We start from the raw sequence: 23223 nt of genomic DNA, 5'->3' as shown, positions 1-23223 counted from the left end.
CTGCTCTTGAATCTTCATATTTCCTGACACTGGCCTATATCTCTAGACACTGGCCTATATCTCTAGACACTGGCCTATATCTCTAGACACTGGCCTATATCTCTAGACACTGGCCTATATCTCTAGACACTGGCCTATATCTCTAGACACTGGCCTATATCTCTAGACACTGGCCTATATCTCTAGACACTGGCCTATATCTCTAGACACTGGCCTATATCTCCAGGTAGCCGTCTCATGACGTAGATGGGGGAAAGAAGAAACTGCAATTTAAATTTTCCAGTAACTGACCACAAACATATTTTGAGTTTACGACTGACCTGTGTCCAAGCTCGTGAGCTGCAGTCAATATCACGTCATAGTCATGTACATCTTCTACGACACTAACACTGCTACCATTAGTACTACACATTGAACTAAGCCAACTAATTCCTGGATAACAAGAGAAAGCCGAAATGACAATTAAAGCAACATAACCTACAGCTAAACAACTACAGCGTCATATTGTAAGTTGGTAGCAAATTAGGCAGGTACTCTTTTCTCTGTCTAGATAGTATTTTCCTTCAAGATGAATGACTACAGTTTAGTTTTTCTCTTGTTTAAATACAAATATAACTATGAAATCATGACGACGACAGTTACTGTGAGCCACAGTGTAGGAATGTTTTCTTCTATATCTTATACATAAACTACACTACTGTCAGCCACAGTGTAGGAATGTTCTCTTCTATATCTAATAAATAAACTACACTACTGTCAGCCACAGTGTAGGAATGTTTTCTTCTATATCTAATAAATAAACTACACTACTGTCAGTCACAGTGTAGGAATGTTCTCTTCTATATCTAATAAATAAATTACACTACTGTCAGCCACAGTGTAGGAATGTTTTCTTCTATATCTAATAAATAAACTACATTACTGTCAGCCACAGTGTAGGAATGTTCTCACAATGTAAGGCAACAAAACGTAGAATGATGAAACATAAAGTTTAAAATTTGTTTCGGCTTTCATAAAACAGAGTGCAGGAGTGTTAAAACAGAGATGTAGTTTGATGAAATAGTGAGCAGGAGTGCTAAAACAGAGATGGAGTTTGATGAAACAGAATGCCGGAGTGCTAAAACAAAGATGTACTAAAAACATAGTGTTTTTTTTTCATGAAAGTGATACAATATGGCATTTCAAATAAGTTTTGCAAATCGACACACTCACCTAAAAGACCTGGTGAACCGTCGCCTGAAAGTTCTCTACTGTTGAATTAAAAAAAAACAAAAACAATCTAGATGTGTTCGAAAAATAACTCCAGGCATTTAAATGTATAGAGTCCAAACCTCCACCCACGAAAAAAAATTAAAACAAAAAAAAATTAAAAATTAAAAATTACATAGATAGTTTGTGTCGAAACACAAACTCAGCAGAGGCCCTCGATGTGGTCAATAGAAGCTACGAACTGCAATCTATCAACAACCCTAGTAGCGTCCATACAAAGGAGTCTTCTGTCTTAGAAAAAAGCATTTCCCTTTGGTAAAATGTTTAAAGGGATTTCATACACTTTGAAATGGTCTACCTATAATGTGACAATAATACTTATGACTGCTTTTTTAAAATGTTGTTTAAAATATATTTACTTTGTTAACGTACTAAATGCATTTTTTTTCTCCTTTAAAATAAAAATAAACACTTTCTTTAAATTGGTAATATGTTATAAAACATAAAACATTCAGTTTAGTGATGTTATAAAGAATAGCCATCTTTATTTAATATAAACCCAGCCTGTCTTTATTACTGTCACATCATTGTTTGTTGTCCAGTGACATGTGCTAGCTGTGAAGCACGGGGTACACTTTGTTTATGGGGATTAAGATATTACACGGGGAGAGTTAGGAATTATTGGCAGGAATCTCGTTCTGAAAGTTGACCACATGGTCAGAAATTAGTCGACGCCATAGATATAGAAGAAGACAGACGTGTTTTGTTGGTAGTTTGAAAAGCATTATTAGCTATGTATTGGATGAATTTCATTTGGATTATAGTGTGAATTTATGTGAAGTATTTTATGTGAATTCTAGCTGGCTGAAGTTTCCAATTTATTGTTAACTGTGTTATTATCATGATTAAAAGTACTTCGTCTGCTACGATGAAGTTTATTTCTAGATTTACATGTTGTGGTAATATTATATTACTGAGTAGATCTAGTAGACATACGCAACAACAAATTCACAACTAAAACTTTAACAATACCAGTAGATAAATATAATACAAAAATAAATAAATCAACAAGAACTTAATTTATATGTAAAATTATTAGCTGACAATTACAAAATCAAATACTACTTACTGACTGACTGACTGGCCATTTCATTGTAGGGATTCCTATGAGATTTCGTACACATGTTCTTTTAACCTACAGGTGCTCACTAAGAACCAGTTTCGACAGATTCTGAATCTGAGCACTTACAATTCGCGAACACCGCAGGCTTTCTATCAAACATTTCTATTTTATTTATTTATTTATTTATTTATTTATTTATTTATTCCAAAAGGCCGCAGTCTTTATGTAAATCATAAAAAAAAGCACACAAATTAAATATTTTTAAAACAAAAAAGTAATAATTATGACAGAATCAAAATATAGATCTTGAGTCTATTTCTTTTTTTTTTAGAGAGAAAGAGAGAGAAAGAGAACGCGCAATAAATTATACCTTGTAGCACTGTCGTTTGTTGTTAAAATTAAATATGTAAAATTAAATATGCAGCCAAAAAACAAAATATAAAGCCTGGAAACCAATCCACTGGTGTAGCCGGTGTTTAATGCTAGTAGTCAAGACTTGTACAAATGATGCTTATTTTAGTTTAGAAAAACTTTACATATTTAATCTAAAAAACAGAAAGTTCGCATTCAGGTGTAAAAATGTAGCAAATTAACATGAAATGGAATTTTCAATAAGTTTCTTTTTTTTTCAATCTAATCGAGACGGGTGGTTGGACGGACAGACGGAAGACACACAGACTTAATAGCAGCTTTTTCCATTTGATTGTTAAACATAGCATTGAAAACCTGCACCCTTGTGGGCACCAACTAACCCGACAAACATCATGACGTGATCGCTGTGCTCCGTCAAGTTGTAGGACTTCACAAAGTGAGACAACTTCTTCAAAACATCAAAACCTTCAACTTGTTTGGAATCATTGTGGTGTGGGAATGGCAAAGAGAAGTCATGATAGTTCTGTGGGAAAATAAAGTAGTTCAACTTTTGATTTGAAAGCATAGTTACAATTGTCCCTGGTTCAATCTACTTGTTATTTTAATTTCACCAATCAGTAATAAGTTATAAAAAATTTGTTTTTAAATGACAGAATGTTTGTTTCAGAATGAATTCTATTCCAGGTTCTTGTTTTACTCTATACTATTCATCGTTACATAGACTTATATGTTATTTGTGTTCTATCTTATGCTTCAATGCTGTATTACTAAGAAAACAAAAAGCGCAGTATAAAACAAGAAAAAACATTTAATATGCTTAAAAAAAACATCAAAGTTTTCATTAAGGTTACCCGTCATGTAATTAAATTTGTAATAGATCTAGACCAGTGATTCCCAAACTTTTTTGTCTCGTAGACCCCTTGCCATGTTTTCTGGCTTTCGGTAGACCCCCTACTTAACATGTATTGAATTTTTGCAAATTCATCAAAAAAAATTTAAAACAAATTTCTGTATTGAGTTTAAGAGTGAAAACCTAATTTAAAGCTACACATAGGGTTATACTAAGTTATAGAGATCAATTTTTTTTTATTGATAAAATTCAAATTTAAACTAATTAGAATAACAATGTATATATATTACTGGAATCACCAAACACACTGGAAATGTGGGGTTTTTTTTTTTGGTCGTTTGTTTCTTTTTTTATTTTTGCGCATTTATTATTCGTTGCTATGGATATTATGTTTCATGTAGGAATTTGTTGTTCTATGAAGTAGTCCTCAAACAATTAATTAACTAGTCTTTTGTATCATTGTACAAGTTTTCGCAAAGAGTTTCTCATGTATTTTTTTTATATTTCACGTCTGGCTCAAATATTGGGTGCGCAGAACTGTTTTCACTAACAGGAGAAGGGGTGAAGGTGAGTACCTATTGAGTACTTAAACCAGTAAGCTTTCGGCAGGAAGGGCTCATTAGACTTGACTTGCAGCCCACCTAGCAGAAGGAAAACTGAATTCAAACTGTGCTGCCTTGCAGCTATACCCGAACATGGGAAAGGTTTCGTGAGTCAACCCTGTTAAAAATAAGGAGCCGGCGACCTTTAGGCAGTTTGCAGCACACAGCGCTACACCCTGTTAGAGCCTGCTACGCCGCTGATCCCAAACTGTATAAGTGTCGTTTGGAAAGAAGCTTTTAATTTTATAATTCATGCCACAGGTGTGACCTTGAACTGTATTGTTGCTTAAAGAAATTCGTTTAATAATATCAGATGTAGATTTGTGTAAAACAGTTATTTAAAACTACAACGGCGGGTAAAATCAATGTTTTATCTATAGTGTTCTCTGTATTTTGCTATATGTAAATAGATTTTGTAAGACGCTCACAAACAATTATCTTCTCTATATGGTGTCGAAGAGAGATTGTGTGGGTCTATTCTGATCTTTGATTGTTCGAACGTAGTTCAAATCTTTATCTATTTTGACAGGGTGAAGGCATTGTCTCAAATGATCCTCCAGCATAATTGATTTCATATCGGTATAAAAAGGCAGGCTACCGCTAGTATGACAAGGAAGGAATAAATACCAATTTTAAATAATCAACGCTGTACAGTCTACATTCTTTTTGTTAAAAATTGGTTGCATGTAGACAAAATGAAGCTATTTAAATATGTATTTAAATTAGTTACAACAATTTTTCATTTGAATAGCAGGATAAATATTTAAAGGATTAACTCTGATACAAATCATATATTAGTGTATAAAAGAATTACATTAACATGAAGTTAAAATTAAAGTCATGACCTGCTTAAATGAAATCTATTATTCTAGACCCCCGTGGACATCTCATAGACCCCCAATGTATGTTTTCACTTTCGTAGACCCCTTGGAAGTCTTCGTAGACCCCTGGGCGTCTATATAGACCACTTTGGGAATCACTGATCTAGACTAACAATTATAAATCTTCGCGATTAGAAATATTTTGACAAATTGTTTTGTTTAGGGCAGTTTCATGCTTTTAGCTTTCTCAATACGCTATGATCCTATCAGTTGTCTCAATGCGCTATGATCCTATCACTTGTCTGGACCAGTTTGGAGAGGGGTGTGGGAAGAAAAAAGGCGGTATCTGGGTGATCGCTTTTTAAATGCATTTATAAAATTTTTTGTAAATGTTTAACTACCTGGATTCGAACTCGAGGGTCCTAACCTCCTCAATCAAATTTACTGAACTAGAACTGAACTAGAACTGAACTACAACTGAAGAAGAACTGAACTAGAACTGAACTAGAACTGAACTAGAACTGAACTAGAACTGAAGAAGAACTGAAGAAGAACTGAACTAGAACTGAACTAGAACTGAAGAAGAACTGAAGAAGAACTGAACTAGAACTGAACTAGAACTGAAGAAGAACTGAAGAAGAACTGAACTAGAACTGAACTAGAACTGAAGAAGAACTGAACTAGAACTGAAGAAGAACTGAACTAGAACTGAACTAGAACTGAAGAAGAACTGAACTAGAACTGAACTAGAACTGAACTAGAACTGAACTAGAACTGAAGAAGAACTGAAGAAGAACTGAACTAGAACTGAACTAGAACTGAACTAGAACTGAACTAGAACTGAACTAAAAGAAATAAGTGTGAACAATTTCAGCTTGATCCGAGATTGGGTGCGGAAGAAATGACGTGTACACACTTTTGACCAGACAGAATGCCTTGATAAAACTAGATATATGCTTTGTAAAAATGCTTTAAAAAGCAAAGCATATATAATGGAAAGCACCGCACGATCACAGCCATATCTCTAAATACTTCAAGGTTCAATCCTTATAAGACGGCTTTTTGATCGGTTTTGTTTTGTCAGCCCGTTTATATATGCTTTGTAAAAACCTGTGTCTTGATAATATCGAAAATAACATAATAATAATATAAAATAACATTATCATGTATGCATTAAAAAAAAATACTTCAATGAAACTACCCCAAAAAAAAAACACGTTTTGTGGGAAATTAACCGTTGTAGTTTCGATCTTGTAAGTTGCTGAGTTGTTACAGGCACCAGGTAAGTAATAATAGGTTAAATTTTCATTTTTTTTTCGTCCATCGTAAGTGGAAAAATAAGTGATTAGTTGTGAATGAATGAATCAGTCATTTAATGCTTTTTAAAATATATTTAAACATTTTATTTTAAAATGATTATATTTAAAAACAGATTTCTCTTGAGTGGGCAAATTTGCTTTTTTTTTTGTTCACAAATATACGTAAACACACTAATTTTTAGAAAATAGTCAGAGCCGTTTCATCCAGATTCAAATTTTATGGAGATGTGTAACAAGTCTGTTTGTGTCTGTGATGTAATTGAAAATCTTTTCTACCTTTAAGATGCTGACACTTACAAGGAGGCCCACTAGAATATCGCAATTACGTGTGACCATGCAAAATATTTCACTTAAGTGGTCTTAACTTAGATTTGATAACTAGCTTTTAGACAATTAAAGAAGGTGAAACTTAAGGCCTACTTTATTGTTACCTCAATAATGATAATTTTGACCAATTTAACTCGTATGTCGACCAGAGTTGAATTGATTCTGCGATACATGAGGTCCACCTGTTTTAGGAAGTTAACAATACATTAGGAATAAAACAAGTAAAATTGTATAGAATTAATTGGCTATTTGTTTTCATTGATTCCTGTGTTTTCATCTACAATGAATAATTGTGCAAAGTTTAACTCTTTCTCTCCGTAATTATTTTTCCATGTTCTGACAGAAATGTTCATTTTCCACCTTTGTACATTCTACCCTGTTATGGTTAAACTTCAATAATATTTTTGTAATCAGAAAACGTTACTTTTGGTAAAGAATTATATGAGAATGCCTGCTCTTTTAATGTAACACAAATTAAGTTTTATAACACCAGAAATTAATGTTATTTAATTAGGTCAAGTCAACGATGGTATCGTTAATTAGCATGAAATTAGTTAAATCTGATTCGAGAATGAAAACAAGGAAAACATAGCGTGTACACGATGGTAATACGGTGGCAAGTCAATATCTGCGGGCCGCGGGTAATATCTGGCTAGTGTATACATATAACTTGGTCATGTGGTTTGCTCTATGGACTGTTTTTCGGTGGTCTCGAAGATCCAGGGTTCGTATCCTGCTAACTCTTTTCCCCGTTGTTCTGCGGGAGTGATGGGTTAGGATGTATTTATCTTCAGAATCTGAAGGAACATCCGAATCATGTAAAAAATCTAAAAACAATATATATATATAATTCTCTTCATGACTCAACAGTTTGGACACCAAGAAGTAAAGGAAAGATCACTCTTTTATTTGAGCAAGACGGACTAGAGTTACCCCACGAAACTTAAGGGGCGAAAAAAAAAGAAAGGGGGAGAACAAGCAATATTTACCTGTCACTAAATAGCAGGGCCGAATTTAACCATTGTGACCAAGAAGTCATGGAAAGATCACTGTTTTATTTCTGCAAGTCGTACTAGAGTTACCCCACGTAAAAAAAAGAGGGGGGGGAGAACAAGTAATATACTGAGTATTCAAGTTTGGGAAGGGAGAAGTCATACAGTATATCATACAAATTATTTTTCCTACCTAGATCACGCTCAATAGAAACAATTACCAAATTTTTCAATCTACGAGACTTGTTGACTTCAAGTAATTCTTCATTAGTTTAAGGTGCGAGAAACTTCTTTTATCAGATTCCACAATTACGGGTATTGCATAATGCCGTTTTTTAATCAAGCGTAGGATTGACGTTTTCCATATTGAATAACACCCCAAAATGACAATTTTGTGTATATATTTCAGGAGATTTGTATGAGTTTTCAAAAGATTTTAATAAGTTCCGGAGATTTCTTAGACTTTTGCGTATATTTTACTATTTCAAGAGATTTCCAGGAGCTCCTAGTAAATTAGGAGACCGCGGTAAATCTATTATAAGTTATAAAATGGTTTAATTAAAAAAAAATTAAACCTAGAATTAACGCGGGTCCTATGAAAGTGCGGAGCCCACTGTGGTCGCATAGGTTGCAGTGGCCTAAGGAAGGCCCTGCAAAATAGCGGTGTATGCTGCGCCGTGGGTCGACTAGTTATTTATATGATTGCTCTATATTTAAAAGTAAACGTTGGTGTCAACGTGTTTGAAAATGTTGACCTACTTCCATAACATTAAAAGATTTTAGTGTTGTAGAGTATATTTTATATACCTCATTGAAGTACTTAAAAATAACTCACCCCGTTGACTATAAATGTGTAGTGCTCCCTAATCTTCTGCAAGGTCAGGTTCCTATCGTGATGACATTGTCTCTCAAAACGTCTGAAGGCGCTGTGATCTACCACAGCTAGGACATCGATCATAACCTTTTCTAAGGATTTAGAACTTTGTCTGGCCTCTCTTTCAAGTAATGCACCTTGAACAATTATATTTTTAGAAATTATGTTTGATACAAAATAATATTTTTACATAACCATCCGCTCAGCCATATTAAATATTTTTATTTAATCGGTTGTGTTTAGCCAGCTTGCACCTTGTCACAACTCACGTTTAGTATCTGTACCGCCCCCCCACTATAAAACATCGGTATCCAACAAGAAGCACATAGCCGTTAGGCAGTAGACTCTTTTTTAAACAGTATATCTTTCAACAGAGCAAATGAACAACATGAGCGAGGCCTACACTACAACTAGAAGGTCAGTGAGTAGCTTGTGAGTAGCTAGTGAGTAGCTTGTGAGTAGCTAGTAAGTAGCTAGTAAGTAGCTAGTGAGTAGCTAGTGAGTAGCTAGTGAGTAGCTTGTGAGTAGCTAGTAAGTAGCTAGTGAGTAGCTAGTGAGTAGCTAGTAAGTAGCTAGTAAGTAGCTAGTAAGTAGCTAGTAAGTAGCTAGTGAGTAGCTTGTGAGTAGCTAGTGAGTAGCTTGTGAGTAGCTTGTGAGTAGCTTGTGAGTAGCTTGTGAGTAGCTAGTGAGTAGCTAGTGAGTAGCTTGTGAGTAGCTAGTAAGTAGCTAGTGAGTAGCTAGTGAGTAGCTAGTAAGTAGCTAGTAAGTAGCTAGTAAGTAGCTAGTAAGTAGCTAGTGAGTAGCTAGTAAGTAGCTAGTAAGTAGCTAGTGAGTAGCTTGTGAGTAGCTTGTGAGTAGCTAGTGAGTAGCTTGTGAGTAGCTAGTAAGTAGCTAGTAAGTAGCTAGTGAGTAGCTAGTGAGTAGCTAGTGAGTAGCTAGTAAGTAGCTAGTAAGTAGCTAGTGAGTAGCTTGTGAGTAGCTTGTGAGTAGCTTGTGAGTAGCTAGTGAGTAGCTAGTAAGTAGCTAGTGAGTAGCTTGTGAGTAGCTTGTGAGTAGCTAGTAAGTAGCTAGTGAGTAGCTAGTGAGTAGCTAGTGAGTAGCTAGTAAGTAGCTAGTAAGTAGCTAGTGAGTAGCTTGTGAGTAGCTTGTGAGTAGCTAGTGAGTAGCTAGTAAGTAGCTAGTGAGTAGCTAGTGAGTAGCTTGTGAGTAGCTTGTGAGTAGCTAGTAAGTAGCTAGTAAGTAGCTAGTGAGTAGCTAGTGAGTAGCTAGTGAGTAGCTAGTAAGTAGCTAGTAAGTAGCTAGTGAGTAGCTTGTGAGTAGCTTGTGAGTAGCTAGTGAGTAGCTAGTGAGTAGCTTGTGAGTAGCTAGTAAGTAGCTAGTAAGTAGCTAGTGAGTAGCTAGTGAGTAGCTAGTGAGTAGCTAGTAAGTAGCTAGTAAGTAGCTAGTGAGTAGCTTGTGAGTAGCTTGTGAGTAGCTTGTGAGTAGCTAGTGAGTAGCTAGTAAGTAGCTAGTAAGTAGCTAGTGAGTAGCTAGTAAGTAGCTAGTAAGTAGCTAGTGAGTAGCTAGTAAGTAGCTAGTAAGTAGCTAGTAAGTAGCTAGTAAGTAGCTAGTAAGTAGCTAGTGAGTAGCTAGTAAGTAGCTAGTAAGTAGCTTGTGAGTAGCTAGTAAGTAGCTAGTAAGTAGCTAGTAAGTAGCTAGTAAGTAGCTAGTAAGTAGCTAGTAAGTAGCTAGTGAGTAGCTAGTAAGTAGCTAGTAAGTAGCTAGTGAGTAGCTAGTAAGTAGCTAGTAAGTAGCTTGTGAGTAGCTAGTAAGTAGCTAGTAAGTAGCTAGTGAGTAGCTTGTGAGTAGCTAGTGAGTAGCTAGTGAGTAGCTTGTGAGTAGCTTGTGAGTAGCTAGTGAGTAGCTAGTGAGTAGCTTGTGAGTAGCTTGTGAGTAGCTAGTGAGTAGCTTGTGAGTAGCTTGTGAGTAGCTTGTGAGTAGCTAGTGAGTAGCTAGTGAGTAGCTAGTGAGTAGCTTGTGAGTAGCTTGTGAGTAGCTAGTGAGTAGCTAGTGAGTAGCTAGTGAGTAGCTAGTGAGTAGCTTGTGAGTAGCTAGTGAGTAGCTTGTGAGTAGCTTGTGAGTAGCTTGTGAGTAGCTAGTGAGTAGCTAGTGAGTAGCTAGTGAGTAGCTTGTGAGTAGCTTGTGAGTAGCTAGTGAGTAGCTAGTGAGTAGCTAGTGAGTAGCTTGTGAGTAGCTTGTGAGTAGCTAGTAAGTAGCTAGTAAGTAGCTTGTGAGTAGCTAGTGAGTAGCTAGTGAGTAGCTAGTAAGTAGCTAGTAAGTAGCTAGTAAGTAGCTAGTAAGTAGCTAGTAAGTAGCTAGTGAGTAGCTAGTAAGTAGCTAGTGAGTAGCTAGTGAGTAGCTTGTGAGTAGCTAGTAAGTAGCTAGTAAGTAGCTAGTGAGTAGCTAGCAGTCTAGGCTGCAAGTAAGTACACATGTAAAGCTATGTGCTGAAGCTTCTAATGTCCATTTCTGATCTCTGATTTTTCTATTGGAATACATTTGGGTGGCAAAGTGCGTAGTGTCTAAACACTATCAATCAAAAAGATTCTTCTTTGGTAATTTGGCTGGTCGGATGGTTTATTAGCCTTGTTTTGTGTTGCTGCTCGGTTGAATGTTTGAATTGAAGGCTCTATGGTTCGTGCTCCATTTAGGACTGTATCACTATATCACTTGATATCATTATATTCAATTCAGCTTTTTGTTTCATTCCAATTTGGTCCCTACTTTTGCCTTTCTATATGTAATATGTATCTCTGATGTACAGACACAGTCCTGAGTTGGCATTGTCATCCTACAATATGTTTTCTGTTCCCCTTCCCTTCTTTCTGTCTCCTATCTAACCAATAAACAAAACAAGCTTACAAAGACAGTTTGTGTAGAAGCAACTCAAAATCGGCCCCCAAAGTGGTCCACCCAGGCAGGTAAAAAGGCAGGTTCCAATATTTTCAGAAAGAACATCAGAATGAAATTATATCACAGACAAATGACAGAGAAGAATGGAGAAAGATGGTTGACAGATCTTGTGTGGTGCCCCAGCGGTCCAGTAGACCAAAGGATAGGTGACAGTGAATGTGAAGTTAGATGTGAACCTGGCCTAACTGATGATCAAATTGTTTTGTATAGGGTCAGTCTTTTATTCAATTCCTCAAGAAAAAAAAAAACATTTCCGTAAATGCAAATTCCTTTAATTAAGTGTATATACTACGTGCTGTACCACTGCAGTTTACGCGATAATATGAAAAACTACTTATAAATTGTTGTTTTAAATTATGTCCATCTTATTAACATACTAAATGGATTTTTTCTCTTTAAAAAAAAAGGACTTTTGTGTGTGTAAATGTAGTATTTAGTATGATAGAACTTACATAACTTAGCAATACAAATGTAATAAAAATATTTTGGCAAAAAATCTAAAACCATTTGCATAAATTTGTTAAAATATGTTATATCACTATCTCCCTTTCTAAAACGCCTACCGTGTTTGTTACTATTAATAGTGAATAGCTGTAAAAGTGGTGAATTTTTATGAAAATACTGGTTGCATAAGTGATTTAAAAAATTCGATTTTTTGCTTTCAGAAAAGAAAAACGTAGCCATTGCATCAGATTTTGAATAGTCTAAAATATTATGGTGTCAGATTTTCACTATCTTTTCTAGTTTACGAGATCTAAACGGGACGGATGGACAGACGGACGGACAGACATTCCACCTAAAACTAATAGTGTGTTTTCCCCTTTCGGGGGCCCCTAAATATCCAAAAGATTAACAAATACACTAAGACTTTCTGGCATCGGCAATCCATGACTTTCAGGATTTTGGCATCTACCACTTTCCGACATCTGAGATACCATGAAATTCTGGAATATGCAATTGAAAACAATATTTCAAATCATTGTGAAACACACTAAAATTGTCTGAAAGTAGAAACAAGTGTCCCAAGACGTATATACTATGGATACTTCACTATTTGTTTAGATTATATATAATCTACTGTTTTATTTAGACTACAGATACTCCACTGTTTTATTCAGACTACAGATACTCTACTGTTTTATTTAGACAATATTTATAGAGCTGATCACTTCTGCCATTAAGTGGACTGATGACCTCTCAGTGCAAGTCTGTTGTTCCTCATGTGACTGGTGAGACCTTTATGAGCTTGAAATGTTTGGCTGTACAGTTGGCAAGTTATTTGAGCTGGAGACTTTGTGCCGTGTCTTTCTTACCCAGAGCAGTTCCAAGATGCTCCATCAATTAGTCTTTCGCCCCAGGTGTCTAGGTCAGAGCAGTTCCAAGATGCTCCATCAATTAGTCTTTCGCCCCAGGTGTCTAGGTCAGAGCAGTTCCAAGATGATCCATCAATTAGTCTTTCGCCCCAGGTGTCTAGGTCAGAGCAGTTCCAAGATGCTCCATCAATTAGTCTTTCGCCCCAGGTGTCTAGGTCAGAGCAGTTCCAAGATGATCCATCAATTAGTCTTTCATCCCAGGTGTCTAGGTCAGAGCAGTTCCAAGATGCTCCATCAATTAGTCTTTCACCCCAGGTGTCTAGGTCAGAGCAGTTCCAAGATGCTCCATCAATTAGTCTTTCGCCCCAGGTGTCTAGGTCAGAGCAGTTCCAAGATGCTCCATCAATTAGTCTTTCGTCCCAGGTGTCTAGGTCAGAGCAGTTCCAAGATGCTCCATCAATTAGTCTTTCACCCCAGGTGTCTAGGTCAGAGCAGTTCCAAGATGCTCCATCAATTAGTCTTTCGCCCCAGGTGTCTAGGTCAGAGCAGTTCCAAGTTGCTCCATCAATTAGTCTTTCGCCCAGGTGTCTAGGTCAGAGTAGTTCCAAGATGCTCCATCAATTAGTCTTTCACCCCAGGTGTCTAGGTCTATGTTTGTAAATGTTTTGTAAAATGTTTTACATGTTTCAGATGTTCCTTCAGAAATGAAGAGAATTTAATTCCTAGTCCTAATTTCCAGTGCATACACCGCACGATAAGGCAGTCACCCTGACCAGGCAGACATTGAATGGCTTCATACGTAATGTATGACGTAGAACAGTGGTTCTCAACCTTCGGACCCCTTTGTATAGTCAAAACTTGGTCACAAATCCCTACGTGAAAAAGTTACATATATGCTACTATAAAGATTACAAAATTTAAGAAGGAACATTATATGGTATTATCTGCTTTGTACTCATAATTTTCGTTTAAAGGCGAAGTATAAAAAATTAATGAGATTTTATTAGAGTATTTATGTCCTCCTCAATGTTTGAAAGTAAAAACCGCAAATCTCTACGTGCACAAATTTCATTTCTTGTCGGTTTCTTTAATTTATGATGAGATTTATAGCGGCACTGAATCCACGTTTCTCCAGACTGGAAAGCAGTTAACAACTTTCAGGGCCGGTCTAAGGCCACTGCAACCTATGCGGTCGCAGTGGGCCCCGCGATTTCATAGGCCCCGCGCTATTTCAAGGTGTAATTATTAAATCGCAAAAAAATATACGAAAAACTCATGGAAATCTCCCGAATTTACTAAAATCTCCTAAAAACTATTAAAAATCTCCAGAAAAGTAGACAAAATTGTCATTTGTGGGTGTCATTCAGTGCGGAAAACGCCAATCCTATACGCGATAAAAAAGAAAAAAAAGCATTGTCAGCTTTCATGTAATAATCTGGCAAATTTTATCTTAATCGGAAGTTCCAATACTTTATTTACTTTTATAGTCACAGGCATTTAAATATCTCATTGATGACAAGGTTCGTAAAGTACAGATCGCAATTTTTAACTTAGTAAAGAATGAATAAAATTCAAAGTCGAATTTTTTTCTTATACAAAATCTTAATTTTCGCTCATTATACTTATTATACTTATTTCCACACAAACTAGGCCCCGCGCAATCAGTTTCGAATAGAGCCCCGCAATCGCTAGGACCGGCCCTGATAACTTTTGTACCACGACCTATTGTTTTGTCTTCTGTAACCTGAGTTTGTTGTCTCCCTTGTTCAAACTTTGGTTTCAGTTTCTTTGTTTGTGAACATTTCCAAAAGCTGCTCCTGTATTGCAATGGATTCATCTGTGATTGGGATCTGAGGTTGTTCACGAGGACAAGGGTTCACTACCTTGTAGGTAATATCCGTGTGAAGAATGTCTTTAAGTCTTTGGTTTAGGTTGTCATAGAATAGCACGTGATCAAACGTATTAGACGTAGTGAGTGGCGAGTTGATTATTAGATAACCCCATCGGATAAACTGACTTACGTTCGTCTGCAGACCACAGTTTGAGAACCACTGAAAGTTATAGAGATGAGAATGAAGGGGGTATCTGTGTTATCGCTTTTTATGTGCATTAGAAAAAAAAGGCTGCGTCCTGACTTTGAACTCGAGGATTAAGGCTTCCTAAGCCTCCTCAAGCCTCCTCAGCCTCCTCAAGCCTCCTAAGCCTCCTCAAGCCAATACGGGAACTGCTGGGTCAAGGAGCTGCTAATGGAAGTAGGTTTTATAGTTATTTACGCATTTTTTTCTACAAAAAATAAAGGGACTAATTCAACTTATACCACTATCATTCAAGGATAATTTCTTTCCCTTGTTCAAGATAGAAAACCAAATAATTAATTACCAATAGTTATTGAACTAATCGGTTTAATTTTTATTGATACTTGTGTTGGCATGTAAAAGAAATAAATTGAGCAAAATTTCACCTTTATCCGGGATTGGGTTTAGGAGAAATAACGTATACAAAATGTTTACCAGACAGACAGACAGACAGAGTTTGTAAGCTTTGTAAAAAGTATGACTAACCTTGAAGCACGATCTCCCTCCCAGACATATTTGTAAGAGTTGCCTTCTTGATTACATGCCGTACATTGGCCACAGGAGAAGATTGCCGTCTAAATCTTTGAGCAGGTGCAATGGAGTGCAGTTCTCCATTGTGATGGAAGTGACCTTTCTGAAGCGGTTTTTTTTCATATAAATACACAACTTTTACATTGGGATCTAGTTTCTATTTTTTTTTAAAATTTGTTATTTAAATGTAAACATTGGTTTAAAATTTAACTGATGGGTAGTTTTCGTTTCATATAGGTAACTCACCACTGAAAATGTTGATTTCTGTTGATCGAACAATTTGATTTCGTTAATTTGCACTGCTGCTCCATTGACGGTATCCTGATAGTAATGAATATCCTGGGGATTAAAAAAAAATTCAACGGTCATGTATTAGTGAGGTAATAAATCTCTGACCATATCACAATAAAAAGACGGTTAAATACAGGATCAAGTGAATGTTTATATTAAAGACTAAAACATAACATAAATATATATATATATATATATATATATATATATATATATATATATATATATATATATATATATATATATAGATAGATAGATAGATAGATAGATAGATAGATAGATAGATAGATAGATAGATAGATCGATAGATAGATAGATAGATAGATAGACTCTATTTACTAACATTTCTTATTCCATCAGCTAGGACTAATTTGTACAAGTTCATTTTCTTCACTAATGACAAGCAAGAGAAAGGTTGCCTGACTTTGTTGCTTTATTTCAATTTACGCCTACATGCACGACTAGATTAATGAAGGGAGGATAACTAGATTAATGAAGGGAGGATAACTAGATTAATGAAGGGAGGATAACTAGATTAATGAAGGGAGGATAACTAGATTAATGAAGGGAGGATAACTAGATTAATGAAGGGAGGATAACTAGATTAATGAAGGGAGGATAACTAGATTAATGAAGGGAGGATAACTAGATTAATGAAGGGAGGATAACTAGATTAATGAAGGGAGGATAACTAGATTAATGAAGGGAGGATAACTAGATTAATGAAGGGAGGATAACTAGATTAATGAAGGGAGGATATAGGACATCTTAGTTTTGAAGGAACGTCTGTAACTTATAAGATAAGAAGGCTAACAACTCTTCATAGGGACAAAGAAAATGTCCTAATGTCTATTAATCACCTGACTAGGTGGAAGTAACTCCTGTTCGACTCTAGCTTGACCACTGTCCAGTGTTTTCACTGTGTGGACTGGAACGTTCAGTGTGGCGTGTGGGACGTGCTCCAAATTGAGCTCAACTGCTGTGGAGCCTTTTGTGTAGGTCAGTTGCACTCTATCTGGAATACCGCCTTCAGTTCTTGATAGCACATTGACATTTACTGTGGGAGTTGATCAATCAGATATTCATAAAATATTGCACCACTTTTACATAAAACCAAATAATGAATTAGCATTGTCCACGTTGGTAGTTATAATTGTCAAATCATAAACTTTAAACATTTTAATTGTATCTTCTTATTCTTCCCTCCCAATATTGAAGCTGTAATACAATAGAGATTATCTCCTTATTCTTCCCTCCCAATATTGAAGCTGTAATACAATAGAGATTATCTCCTTATTCTTCCCTCCCAATATAAGCTGTAATACAATAGAGATTATCTCCTTATTTCTAATGTAGATGTTCTATCCTATGAATAAGGGATGTATCTCTGTTCTTTTCTGGGTATTTTAGTTGTTTGAGTGTTTGTAGATTATGGTCTAATGTTTTAATTGCTACTTTACTTTTAAGTCTTTACGTTTTAGTGATTTTGCTCGTCGTGTTGACCTAATCTAATGGGAGTATTCGTTTTTTTAATAAATCTGTTTTGTGTCTGTCCTACCTAATAGTGTAAAGTCCTCCCAAACCCTCTTTCAACAAATATATATTTTACCTATGGTGCTGGTAACTTCTGGAAGTAATGTCCGCGGCGTTCCAGTACCACCTCATCGTGGTCGCCGCGTGAACACTCCGCTCTTTGGGAGTGGCCAAGGGTACTGGTTGCTTGCCGCTGATGAATGAGCAGCCGGCAAGTGTAAAAGGAACTCAAAGGGGTTATGTCCAGCCCCCCCCTGTGGGGCCCCGGGGCAACGGTGAGTAAGAGACCTAACGGGATCTCCGAAAAGCGGATAGCGCTGGACACCAACTCGAGGGTTGGTCGGGTTCTCCTGGGACCCGGCTGATTCGCGGGTCTCACTTTGGGCAAAGACTGGACTGACTGGCGCGGCCTTAGCGGGCTGCGTCGGGCGGACCGGTCGGCGCCCACGAGCTAGGCTCTAACTAGCCCGTTCCCTGGCGCGCTAGTGGAGGAATCCGCCGCGACCAATGGCGACTCTGACACTGGGAATATCGAGAAACGCGTGCCACCCCACTCCTGCCTTGCAGGAAACTTATATGCCAATCTGTGGCGGTGATTGCCTGGGCAGGTCTCTGCCTTGCCCTTAGTGGCGACACAAGTATAGGCCATGCACGCTGCTGCATTAGAGCAGTAACTAAGGCCGCCAACGGCCTTAACCATACAACCATGATTGACACAGACACAGTAAAAAGCGGGCACGAGCAGACCCGAACAGGCTCCGTGCGCCGGGTAGTGGGCGTCAGGCCTGGACACGAAAAGTCAGCTACTAGTCGCCCCGCGACCTCGATGAGGGGGGAATTTGTCAGGTCGTGAAAAGTCAGCTAAAATTCCTCCACTTAAGTCCTCTTCTCAACGAACACTGCATTCGTACCTCCTTCGGAGGTCCGATTCGAATAAGGTTGATGGAAGTCTGCCACAACCTCCTGCGGACCTAGATACACCGCAGGCAAATATGACTGGAAGCGAAATAGTGACGGGAGCCTCCGGCCCCCAAACAACCCAAATTGACACTAGTGGGATCCAACCCACTCCAGGGACTAAGCCCATAAACACTAGGTCCCTCCTGATCTTACAAATTAACATCTGCGGGGTCATCCCAAAGGTGTTAGAGCTCTCAAAACTCCTCCACGAGAGGGCAATAGACGTGGCTTTATTACAAGAGACACTAACTGGCAAACGCAATGCCAGCATTACCGGTTATACTGCATTTAAGTGCAAATGCACAGACTGCCGGGGGCTCATCACGTACGTACGCAACAATCTGGTTGCTACACAAGTCCCCGGTCCACGAGTGCATGGGCGTACCGACGCCATCACCCTCGAGATACATAAATTAGGGCGCAAACTCACGGTAACTAATTTGTATAACCCCCCCCCCAAGCATGAAATTAGTCTCGAATATGACTGTACTAATATCAATACTCACAACGTCATCGCAGGAGACTTTAATGCTAAGTCTCAGCAGTGGGGCTATGATTCAACCGACTCATCGGGACATAAAATTCATGAACTGCTAAATAATTCTAATTTGTTCTGTCTGCAAAATAAACATACTCCCCCAACTCTATACCATACCGGAAATGGCAGCCAATCTAGACCAGACCTTACTCTAATCACAGCTAACCTAGAATCACATACTCAATTTCAAGTCCTAGATGACATTGGAAGTGACCATAGACCCATATTAGTCACAATTGCCCTCTCAGAGGCCAGTGGTGTAACCCCAAAAGCCCCGCGTAGATGGAGTTACACCAAGGCGAACTGGCCAGCCTACGAGGCAGCAGTCAACACTGCCCTTATGAATATTGCAGTGGAGGATAGGGACGTTGACATCATATACGGCGAAATAACAGCAGCTATGTTGGGTGCGGCCAAGAGGTTTGTCCCGCGGACTTATCCTGGCGTAAGGCAGAAACGCGTGTGGTCTCAGGAATTGAATAAGCTGGTCCTGAGACGTAAGCGAGCCCGGAGGCTTGCTGAACGGAAGGGTACCCCTGAAATCCGGCGGGAGTACAATCGGCTCTGCAGAGCCACGAGTGAACTGGCCCGACGCGTCCGGTCGGACCATTGGAACACTGCCTGCGCCGGGATGGATCTTCGGGATACCTCGAAAGCCTGGCGTCTTCTGCGAAACCTAGAGGCCAAAGACACAGCGCGAACGGCTGCCCCTCTATTGTCACCCGGAGGGCCGGTCTCGACGGTAACCAAAATGGCCGGCTTGTTGAATCGACATTTTGCTAAAATCAGCAAGCCCGAAAAGAAGTCTGCCACGTCCAAAGCCCTCAACAAAGAACGTAAGAGGCTCGAGAGGGAGCCAGATGAGCCGGAAAGCCAAGCAACGTGCAACGCGCCCTTCTGTCGTGCTGAGCTGGACAGAGCGATAGCAAAGTGCAAAAACCGAAAAGCTCCGGGGCCAGACAAGGTTACCCCCGAGATGGTAAAACACCTTGGGGGCATTGCGAGAGATAAACTCCTGGAGTTTATGAATCGAACCTGGGCAGAGTCCAGACTGCCCGGGGCCTGGAAGAGTGCTGTCATTGTGCCAGTCCTTAAGAAGGGAAAAGACGCGACTAACGTGGAGTCCTACAGACCCATTTCACTAACCTCAACCCTTGGCAAAGTTGCTGAGCGAATGGTTAACGAGCGGCTAGTTTGGTGCTTTGAGAGTGCCGGTATCCTGGCGCCAGAACAGGCCGGCTTTAGGGCAGGCTTGAGCCCGATAGATCAGGTCACGACATTCGCACAGGAGGTGGCCGACGGGTTCCAGAGGTCCGAGAGCACATACGCGGTGTTCATAGACCTAAAACAGGCCTACGATCGTGTGTGGAAGCAAGGCCTCTATCTTAAGCTAAGAGCTATGGGTGTGCGGGGCAAGATATACAATTGGATACAATCCTTTCTGTCAGGGAGGAGCACACGTACAAAATACCAGCACTCCCTTAGCAAGCCAAAACAACAACTTAATGGCCTGCCTCAGGGCTCCGCCCTGTCCTGTACACTTTTCATAGCCTTTCTTAATGATTTGCCCAGCTCACTACGGTCCAAAAAACTGCTATATGCTGACGATATTGTCCTCTGGTCAACCGGGAAGAAAGCCGACCAAATCCAGGCGGCACTTCAAGCAGACCTCCATACCATCTCCTCGTATTGCGACAAATGGCAGATTCAGATAAACGTTGCCAAAACGACCTGGTCCCTGTTCAGCCTAGGAATCGACATCCTTAAGGCTCCATTCGAGCTTCAACTCGGTGGGCTGCGACTCCAGCGTGAAAATACGCCAAAATATCTAGGGGTGACCCTGGATAGAAAACTGTCAATGCTCCAGCACGTCCAGGAAGTTGAACGAAAAGCCTCGGAGAAGTTAGCGTTATTAAGAAAGCTGGCCAGCACAAAGTGGGGTGCCAAAGCTGACATGCTACGCACATTGTATCTAGGGGCAGTCAGATCACAAATCGAATACAGCTATACAGTTCAAGTATATGCTAGTAAAACTGCCCTCGAATCACTCGACCGGGTACAAGCACAGGCTCTACGGTTCATTTGTGGCACCTTTAGGACAAGCCCAACAAACGCTGCTGAAATTTTTACAAACGTGGCACCCTTATATCTTAGGAGGGAGAGGGCAGTACTTACGGCCTACGAGCGCTATAAAAGGGGCGACTCTAGGCTACCCACCTCAATATTAGTGCGACAGTGGAGAGAGAGGAACCGCATTAAAATGCGATCGTTCCTACACATAGCGGCCAATTTGTCAAATACAGCTGGACTCTCCACTGATAGAATTCCCATTAGGAGAATCAGTACGTGCCCTCCGTGGAGGAGATTGCCGGCCCCACAAATAAACCTGTCCCTGTTAGGGCAAGAGGGAGCCACCAAGAGGCGATTAACACCTGCCATTCTCCAAAATTTGGCATCCATTACAATAAAGTCCTACCCATCAGATGCCATATTCTGTTATACCGATGGGTCGGTAATGAGGGACCCCGATAGATCGGGGTATGGGGCCCTTATTGTCTACCCCGACCGGACTGAACCAGATAGGCTCTCTGGTCCATGCGGCTACGCTGCATGCTCCATGGATGCCGAACTGACAGGGATAACTAGGGCGTTCGAGGCCATTAGGGCCCGAATGCTCGAACGCGAGACTAGCGCCACTACGGTGGTGTTGGTCACTGACTCTCGCTCCAGTCTCCTAGTTATGGGTGGCGGCGGGGGAGGGTCGCCCGTAATAGAAGAGGCAATCGGCGCCGCAGATAACATCCGCCGAGCTATTGGAGCTGTCGTTTATATGCAGTGGGCGCCTTCACATTGCGGCGTGAAGGGCAATGAAACGGCAGACGCCCTCGCAAGGGAGGGTGCAATGGCAGCCACACACCTCGAAGCACCAAGCACGTACTTACAAGCAACGGCACAAATCCGAGCACTCATTCATGAGAAGTGGTTAAAGTCCTGGGAGGAATCCGACAGAGCACGTGGTGTCTGGCAGCGCATGCGTCACCCAGATCGCGACGATCCATGGTGGCGACTGAGGAGGTCAGAGCAGTCAATAGTTGCGCAGTGCAGGACGGAACACTGTCCTATTGGGGCATACTTTGCCCGGTTCCGCACTAACTTTGACTCCCGATGCCGTCACTGTGGAGAGAGCGTCGAAACAGTGTCGCATGTCTTGTACGAGTGTCCCCAGCTCCGCGAGCTAAGGGGGGACTTGCCTGTGCAGTCACTCGACTTGTATGGTAGCTATGAGGCACTACGCCGGACGGCTAAGTTTCTTGCCAGAGCACTACGGGAGGACTAGTCCTTCCTGCTCTGATTTTTCAATAGGAGTTCATCTCAGGAAGTAATGTCAACATCACCAACATTAAAACGTAGGCCTGCACGTTAACCATTTTCTGTAACGAAGTCTTGATATAATCTGTCAATGATCATTATAAACTAAATGACAGACAATAACGCTAGATACTTTCATATAGACTGGCTGAGATTTAAATCATTCACTATCTCAAAAGTATCTTCTATCTTTTGGGTTACATAGAAATATTAGTATAATTGATTCTTTTATTCTATTAAACGTATGTTTGATATATTTATATATATATATATATATATATATATATATATATATATATAAATGTGTATTTTAAAACAACTAAACTTCTAGGCTTACTTTGACAACGTGAATCTCCTATGATCAGGTCTCCGTGTATAGTCAGGGCGGAGATGAACACGTTAAACTATTTATACGTATTAATTTCTGACGGCAGGTGTGGTTGAGATTCCAGGATTCGATCTTATTTGTTTATCAATACTGATATCGATTTTTCTATTAGTAAGCTTTTAGATAAGTTTATTCATCTATAAAAATAGAAAACTATTTTTATTTGTTATTTTTACAAAGCTTATATCAACTCTTAGTGTGTCTGTCTGTCTGTCTGTCTAGTCAGAAGCTTGTGCACTTTATTTCTCCCACACCCAATCTCGAATCAAGTTGAAATTTCACAAAAATATTTCATTTACTTGACCAAAAAAAAAATCAATAGAAAATTTAACCGTTGTTATTTAACAATTGGTAAGAAATTATTTTGTTTGGTATCTTGAACAAGGGAAAGAAATTGTAATTAACTGAAGTGGTGGTCTAAGCTGAATTGTCCCCTTTATAGATCAAGAAGCCTGAGATGGCTTGAGTCATGACTTTGAATTCTGGCCGTTCCCTTGTTTTTTATAAATGTTTTTTTTTTATTGTGAGTCTAGATCTAATACAAATTGAATGACATGACTGATCCAAACTATTTGATACAACGTGTCACGGTTTACCGCTCGTCTAGCACTGGCCTGGGTGTGGCTAACCACACACATAGCACTACCCCCATCAGTGTCACCACCAGGTTTATTACAGTTAGCGCTCTCTAAAGTAGCAGATTTAAACCAGTTTACGATGGCTTGAGTTCTTCACATCCCTTCGTCAAAGTTCAAAATTGCAAACCACCAAACTTATTCATAGG

General features: G+C 39.2%; 1 protein-coding gene across 2 annotated transcripts in view; it reads right to left on the bottom strand.

Annotated features, from left to right (window-relative positions):
• Positions 1 to 22527, bottom strand: part of LOC106061523 (zinc metalloproteinase/disintegrin-like) — a 32952-nt gene extending 10425 nt beyond the window's left edge. Inside the window, exons 1-11 of one of the 2 annotated variants that reach the window (XR_008780386.1) lie at positions 22389 to 22527; positions 22070 to 22136; positions 17261 to 17292; positions 16512 to 16708; positions 15607 to 15699; positions 15316 to 15463; positions 8451 to 8626; positions 6728 to 6805; positions 3085 to 3227; positions 1213 to 1250; positions 321 to 432 (exon numbers count right to left, since the gene is read on the bottom strand). Coding sequence is in view for 1 of the 2 variants with exons in the window: in XM_056045351.1 (XP_055901326.1) it covers positions 321 to 432; positions 1213 to 1250; positions 3085 to 3227; positions 6728 to 6805; positions 8451 to 8626; positions 15316 to 15463; positions 15607 to 15699; positions 16512 to 16708; positions 17261 to 17292; positions 22070 to 22110 (1058 nt within the window). In the remaining variant the exon portion in view is untranslated. The remainder of the gene's footprint in view (positions 1 to 320; positions 433 to 1212; positions 1251 to 3084; positions 3228 to 6727; positions 6806 to 8450; positions 8627 to 15315; positions 15464 to 15606; positions 15700 to 16511; positions 16709 to 17260; positions 17293 to 22069; positions 22137 to 22388) is intronic. The other variant, XM_056045351.1, reaches the window with a different exon arrangement.
• Positions 22528 to 23223: the final 696 nt, after the last annotated feature.

Source organism: Biomphalaria glabrata, chromosome 10, assembly GCF_947242115.1.
Source record: "Biomphalaria glabrata chromosome 10, xgBioGlab47.1, whole genome shotgun sequence".
Classification (NCBI taxonomy): domain Eukaryota; kingdom Metazoa; phylum Mollusca; class Gastropoda; family Planorbidae; genus Biomphalaria; species Biomphalaria glabrata.
Note: the sequence above shows the minus strand (reverse complement) of the source record. Positions and strands in the feature narration are given on the sequence as shown.